Source organism: Alosa pseudoharengus, unplaced genomic scaffold (genome assembly GCF_046254945.1).
Source record: "Alosa pseudoharengus isolate Yale_2024_CS ecotype anadromous, Long Island Sound unplaced genomic scaffold, YU_APseudo_1.1 YU_APseudo_1.1_scf_6, whole genome shotgun sequence".
Classification (NCBI taxonomy): Eukaryota; Metazoa; Chordata; class Actinopteri; order Clupeiformes; family Clupeidae; genus Alosa; species Alosa pseudoharengus.
Genome location: NW_027468848.1, coordinates 32,699,986 through 32,707,485, shown reverse-complemented (window position 1 = coordinate 32,707,485; position 7,500 = coordinate 32,699,986). Strand labels below are relative to the sequence as shown.

Here is a 7,500-nt window from a genome sequence, read left to right as displayed (position 1 = left end):
TTTGCAGGGGACCTTTCCTCCAAGTCCAACTCCTCCACACACACACACACACACTCACACACAGGCTCTCTTTCAGACCAAGCTTCAGACCGAAAGCCCACAGATTATCACAACAACAAGGGCTTTTGTGAAAGACTACAAACTAGGACACAATGAAAATGATCTAGCAATGGTAAATACGTAGAAGTAAGGCAAACTTGGTCAGAAACTGGCTAAATCAAAGTGATGTCTCGAGAATAAGTGCAATTTACATTCCTATCCATGTTGTGCTTTCTCACTGTAGCCTACTACACAGAAGAGAGGGACTGAGCTGAAGATGAAACACTTAGGCTAAATATGATCATAAAAATATATAACTGATCGAATTTTTGCAATAGATGGATTTCAAGAGTTTTACCTCCAAGACCTATAGCAACCGAGCCACGGTTTGAACTTCCAACAAACAGCGCAGTTCCTGTTCCCTGCTGACAGCTTGATGGGCCCATGAATAATAGAGAAATGTGAGTGCAAAAAAGTGTAAATCCGATTTGCATAGTTCAACTTCAAAAAACAAAAAAAACTAAAACATTGAAATAGCCTGTTTGTTCTTTTACGCAGAATAAAATATACACACAGTATTCATACATGCCAACATGTGAAACCATTCATTCCGTTGACATTACACCTGTTCATGATTTGGCGTCGGGGTAGCTACTTCAAACATTTTACAGTGGTCTTGATGAAAATCAATTCTAATGTCTTAGGGTACGTTACCGGTTTTAGGTTGATCCACGGTCCAAATAAGTAAGCCTAGTTGAACTTCAATTCATCAGTGCCAGGGAACAAGCAACGTCGACGTAAAAAATGACCATCAAAACGCAGTTTGTTTGAATATCTCCTCTCTCAACGAGCAGGGCAGGTTTGACAGCTCGGCGAGATTGGAGTGCTGGACTGCTCAGCCTACGCGAAGGTCCCAGTGGACCAACCCTGCTCCGCTTCACTTATCCAGCCTGAATGTGCAGGCGCGTTGCCCCCATGGCTGACGATGGTTTTATTATTTATCCTTACGTGGAGACGTTTGTAGCCTAGTTGGACACAACTGAGTCTATCTTTGCGCGTTTGAGCATCTGCGGCTGCGTTGCGCCACACCAAGCACGAGATCATAGAGGCGCTCGATCACATCTTGCAAGGGGCTTTTCTTTACAATAGTATAGCTATGATAAAGATGCATCTGAAATGAAAGCAACTTTATATAAGTGATTTAAATAAGTATGATCCAAACGTGTGTAGTCTATCTTTGTTATCTTTGTCAATTGTCAATTATGTTCTGGCGTTAAATAATAAAAGCCCAGCAATTGTGCTTAGTAGGCTAAGCTTGCATGGTAGGCGTTTTCTTGATACTACTGTTTTGGGGGTTTGATCTGTGAACTGGTCAGAAGATTAAATCGGATCATAAAGTTGTGTGTGATGACTGCGTTCATAGCAGAAAGTGGCCCAATTCACCAGTAGAATATATTCAACAGTCTATTCTGCTTTGTTTTCTGTTTCACGTAGTCAGTGAGGTTGTTGGTTTCGTGTCACAGAGGTGCACAAAACATGTCCATGTGAATATGCCTACAACACGAGGAACACTGTAGGCTACGCCTTTCACCCTTACAAAAAATATGAACGTCCATTTATGACCACAAGAGGGAACCACATTCCAATAAATCAATTACCCTACGTCCAGTTTTACACAAATCCTCTCGCAGTAGGTTTTACACTACTGATAAAATAAGACTTGTGTGCAATACATTTCTGCCCTCAACCGACCAGAAATAAACTGCAAAGTAAAGGTATCTTACGAAAAAGATCTATACTATAAGATTTATATAGCAGTTCTATGGCAGTGAATAAAACATATTTGATGTTCTGTAATACCTCTATAATATCCTTACCCTCTATAGTGTTCAGCTCATAAGTGTGTACAGTCCTATACTACTTCTATAGTATATGATATTCATATAATATCTCTAGTACTCCTATAAGATTACTATGATATTTTGTCCTAAAATACTATAGGATTCATTATAGGCCTAGTTATTTTCTGTAAAGGGTACAACACCAGAAATGATGGGGCTAGACCTTTGGGTACCATCTGCAAAAATCTCCAATTCTTCTAAGCTAAAGAAAACATCATTAGGTGTATGCTAAATCTGCAGATTTTGCTCAAGACTACACCTGTGGCTATGCGTTGTATGACATGTCAACTAAGTTACCGTATGTAATTTCATGAATAACATCATATACAGGGGGATTTATTTTCTATCTTTATAGTACACACCCTTTGTCATTGACCAAACCAAACTAGCTTTTGGTTAAAAGAGTGAGTCTATGTGATGAGTCTGTGGGTCAACTCTAGTCCATAAAGTTGAGGCAGTCTGAGACTTACACCTGCACTTCAGATAAATCCTCACTGCTATTCTCAAATAGGTTATTTTTGTCAGGCTTTTGAACTCTTCAGTTGTCTCTGGGGGGCTATGAATGTTTGCGCCTGAATGAGAATCAAATCTTGAAACAGTAGAAATGTGCCCAGAAGAAAGCACTCATGTAAGACTGTGAAAGTGTGAGTGTGTGTGTGTGTGTGTGTGTGTGTGTGTGTGTGTGTGTGTGTGTGTGTGATGAAATACACAGTGGCTCAGTGATGGAGGTTAAAGCGTAAAGTGACGTGATAAAACAACCATAGAGGGCCTGGTCTCTCACCCCACCCCTGAGGGCATGAGTGCAAACATGCTATTCTGAATTTGTTACTGTTACGCTAGTGAGTTCACCTTGTTTTCTGATTGAAGCTAAATATAGGCTGAGATAAAAAAAAAACACACATTGTACCAGAAGTTAATTTTTCATGTGCATTCTTTTTATTAAATTCATTATTCCTTCAAACACAACAGCTTCATATCTCAAGGATTCTTCTACGTCATCCAAACATTTCAAATACACAACAATGTACACAGGGCCAGGGAAAGAAAAAAAAAAAGCACAGCATATTTCTGAGTTTCCTTTCGATGGGAAAAGCAAAAACAAGGTAAGCGAGACATCAGTTAATTGACTCAACTTCATTTTGCACGCTGTCACCCAAAAAACACATTCGCTCATAAAAAGCTTTATAAAAAAATATTAGATAGGGAAATATCTCATAGCTACAAAATATGTTATTATGTACCTAGTATAAAGCAGGGTAATAAAAAAAAAATGGTAAATATCAACATATAAAACACAACTACAGTTTGGGAAAACATAAATAAACTACTGGGAAAATACTGTAATAATAATAATAATAATAATAATAATAATAATAATAATAAATGGAACAATCACACAAGAGAACGCTCTTGGAATTTGTATGGAAGGGCAGAGAAAACATAGCCCAACGTCCACCTACTCTAAAGTCTTCAGTTGCTCTTGCTGGACGCTACCACCAGGGGGTGATATGTCACTGCTTTACACACAGTCAGCCAGGGCCAGGCTCCCAGGATGATAAGGGTGACGGCTCGTCTCATATAACACAGTGTCTTATCAGTGGCATGTCATCTAGAACACTTCCTCTGCTTCCATCTGCAGAGGGGGTCTGCAGACAGAGTGTGACCTGTTCCGAGACGGACTTGTCAGGAAGGAACGAAACGCCTTGTAACGGAAACACAAGTGCCCTCCTGGTGTGTGTGTGTGTGTGTGTGTGTGTGTGTGTGTGTGTGTGTGTGTGTGTGTGTGTGTGTGTGTGTGTGTGTGTGTGGAGGGTGGGGGTTAAGGTTAGCTGAGATAGGGTCTGTTAGATTTAAGCGGAAGGGGAAGATTAAGGAGAGCTCCTACTATGGTGGTGTCTGAACAGCTTAACATTAACTGGGGCAACATAATCTACATCAAGCGCTACGTCACTATTAGCTGCAAAAGGGCACGATTAACACCACCCACATATGTACTTGTATCTTCTCTATCTTTCTCTCCCTTTCCTTTCCTCTCTCTGTCTCATGCACGCTCACAAACACACACTCACATCAACACAAACAGACATGCACACAGGTGTATAAAAATAATACCTATTTAGAGATACACAGAACAGGAAAGTAAACATGACAAAATAAACTTGACTTCAGCAAAATAAATTGATTTAAAATGCATGACAGGTACATGATATCAAGATACAGTGCCGATATCCAGAATGCACAATGCTGGTATTTGTAGTTTTTAGATACATTGACAACATATTTATTTCATGTCTTTTTTCATATTTGGAAACTCCATTCAAAGTTGAGTTGGCCAGCCAGCAGCTAACTCTGAGTGTCGAGACTGTTTTTAGAGGAAACGCCCTGGAACAGAAAGGGTTGAATCTCCCAACACTGTCCGAATCCATGTCCTCCCTACAGGGAACGTCGAAAAACAGCACCAGTGCTGTATACCTCTTAGGTGGCACAACCACCCACAAACAAAACAAACAAATCGACAAAAATAACAAATAATAATAACAACAATATTAATAATAATACAAGTGAAGTACGTTGAGTACAAATTCATACAAAGAGATGAAAAAAGCAGTTCTGAAATATCCAGTAGGACGAGCAAGAGAACACAAAATCCTCTGTTTTAGACAAATCGCAAACGAAACGAAACATAAGCGGCGCGAGCAATGGGACACAGCCAGGTCGTTCCTCAGCCCAGAGTGGATAGGATTGTCGCTTCCCTTTGAGAACAGGGATACTGCTGACCGGGCCTGGTGTCCATCTGTCGCTGCTGCTGCTGGTCTTGCTTGTTTGTTTGGAGGGGGCATGGGGTGTCACAGAGTGAGGGTGTCACAGCTGGTTGAGCAGAAGGATCCCCCCTCATCTGAGATGCCTACACCCGATTGAGCAGGGAAGACCTGAGGAGAGGAGAGGACACAACATTAAGACACATTAAAGCCCTGACCCACAATAACCAAATCACAAATGTGTACGCCAGCGCACTCTCAATCACCAATCACACCCACCGTGCAAACATAGAGCCCATGGAGTCTCCTCCCTCTGTCTGGCTACCTGTCTGTCTTAGGTCTCTCTCTCTCGCTCTCTCTCTCTCCCTCTGTGTGTGTGTGTGTGTGTGTGTGTATGTGTGTGTGTGTGTGTGTGTGTGTGTGTGTGTGTGTGTGTGTGTGTGTGTGTGTGTGTGTGTGTGTGTGTGTGTGTGTGTGTGTGTGTCTGTGTGTCTGTGTGTCTGTGTTGAGGGATGCTTAGGGAATGACCATGAGACTGGGTAGGGGGTAGCCTTGAGCTGACACTTTACTTCCTGACAGCTCTGGAGTGGTTTCCTCATAGTGACAGACTGACAGTAGTGCTTCCATGAGTGTATGTGTGTGTGTGTGTGTGTGTGTGTGTGTGTGTGTGTGTGTGTGTGTGTGTGTGTGTGTGTGTGTGTGTGTGTGTGTGTGCTAGAGGAATAGCTCTTGTCACAGTGGAAAAACACTCTGGACTGATATCAGAAAACGTGACTGTGGACTGGGCACTGAGGAGGGGACTAGCACAGGCAACATACTGTACCCTCCCAGGACATCCATCTGTGTTCATACACACACACACACACACACACACACACACACACACACACACACACACACACACACACAAAAAACCTTGTCCTTATCTCACCTCAGAAATCATCATAATTCTCTCTCTCTCTCTCTCTCTCTCTCTCTCTCTCTCTCTCTCTCTCTCTCTCTCTCTCTCTCTCTCTCTCTCTCTCACACACACACACACACACACACACACACACACACACACATATATATATACAGACACACACGTGTGTTGCTGAACTCACCTCAAAGACTTCCACCTGTCTTTCTCCATGTTGTTCTCTGGTCCTTCGCTCTCATAAGACGCCAGACACAGAGCTGAAAGACAGGGTGAAAGAGGGAGAGAGATAAGTAAACGGTATTCTGATTCTGATAGACAGATTAGAACACCTCTTTTTGTCTTTCATCTGGTTTCAATCCGTCATTCCTCTCTCTATATCTCACTTCTCTTTCTCAGTAGGTGTGTGTGAGTGTGTGTGTGTGTGTGTGTGTGTGTCTGTGTGTGTGTGTGTGTGTGTGTGTGTGTGTGTGTGTCTGTGTGTGTGTGTGTGTGTGTGTGAGCTTTCCGTGACTGCTTCTAGCCAGACACGCTGTGTTTGGCCTACAGGAGAATCTGGCTTCCACAATCCTCTGCTGTTATGCAACCAGGAGACGCCAGACACCTGCGGCCCACTGCGGGCGGCCCAAAAGGAGCCAGGGATTATGGGAAATCTGTGCTGACCTCGCACACGACTGGGGCTAATCACTACGACAGGTCTAATCTCCCCATGGGCAGAGGGAGGAGAAGAAAAAAGGGAGGAAGAGGGAGAGAAAGAGGCAGAATGGGAGAATGGGAAACATGACAGAAAACGACAGATGAAGACAGCAAGAGAGAGAGAGATAGACAGAGACAGACAGAGGGAGAAATTGAGGTAAACAAAGAGGGAGGGAGAGAAATGGAGAGACGAGAGGAGAGAAAGAAAAAGATAGAGAGAGCAAGAGAAAGAGAGAGAGAGAGGGGGGGGCTGAGGGAGAGACTAGTATAAAGAATAAGCAGGTGCTGCGATGGCTCAGGCGTACAGTTGTCCTGTCTGTGTGTCTGGCTATGGGCAGGTCTGTGGAGGTGACGTCTGAGCGCGAGTGAGTGACAGCTGGTGGAGCTGTGTGGTGGAGTGTGTTCACAGCACGCTGGCCCGACACACTGCATTCCACAGCACTGCATCAGTCTCCACCTCAGACAGTCTAGAGGTGTGTATGTGTGTGTGTGTGTGTGTGTGTGTGTGTGTGTGTGTGTGTGTGCCAGACACAGCGAGATATGATCAATCATCTCGCTCACGTCTGCCTGCTACATGACGTCTGTGTTTGTGTCGGAGTGTGTGTCTGTTTCTGAGTGTGTGTCTGTGTCGATGTCCATGTCTCTGTGAGCATTTTGGTGTGTGTGCTGGTCTGTCTATGATTATACATACATGAGTGAGTGAGTGAGTGAGTGAGTGAGAGTGAGAGAGACAGAGAGAGAGAGTGAGAGAGAGAGTGAGAGAGAGAGAGTGTTGCTTACCATCCTCGCTGAACACGGGGGCGGTGAGCAGGTACTGCAGGATCTTGCGGTCCCTCTCAAACGGACACTCCACTTTCTTCCAGGTCATCAGCTCGCTCACCTGCTTGGCCATCTCCCAGAATTTCTGCAGGACACACACAGCATTCCATCAGCACCAGGAGAGAACTCACTCTCACACTCACACTCACACTCACACTCACACTCACACTCACACTCACACTCACACTCACACACACACACTGATGTATTCCGCCACACAACCACGACAAGCACACAGAAAGCGCACACGAACATCATCAGTTTTGAGTGACACTGCACAAACACTCCCATGTTCACACAAGTGTACACACAGACACATTGACTCAGTCACACACAATTTTCCTTCAAGAGGCTTTCAACGATACTTCCC

General features: G+C 43.7%; 1 protein-coding gene across 2 annotated transcripts in view; it reads right to left on the bottom strand.

Moving 5' to 3' along the window:
* Positions 1-2,853: 2,853 nt before the first annotated feature.
* rasgef1ba (RasGEF domain family, member 1Ba) overlaps positions 2,854-7,500 on the bottom strand; it is a 48,570-nt gene continuing 43,923 nt past the window's right edge. For both annotated transcript variants that reach the window (XM_076270297.1, XM_076270299.1), the window contains exons 12-14: positions 7,092-7,215; positions 5,803-5,875; positions 2,854-4,870 (exon numbers count right to left, since the gene is read on the bottom strand). In XM_076270297.1, the coding sequence (XP_076126412.1) occupies positions 4,846-4,870; positions 5,803-5,875; positions 7,092-7,215 (222 nt within the window). In that variant the 3' untranslated portion in view covers positions 2,854-4,845. The remainder of the gene's footprint in view (positions 4,871-5,802; positions 5,876-7,091; positions 7,216-7,500) is intronic.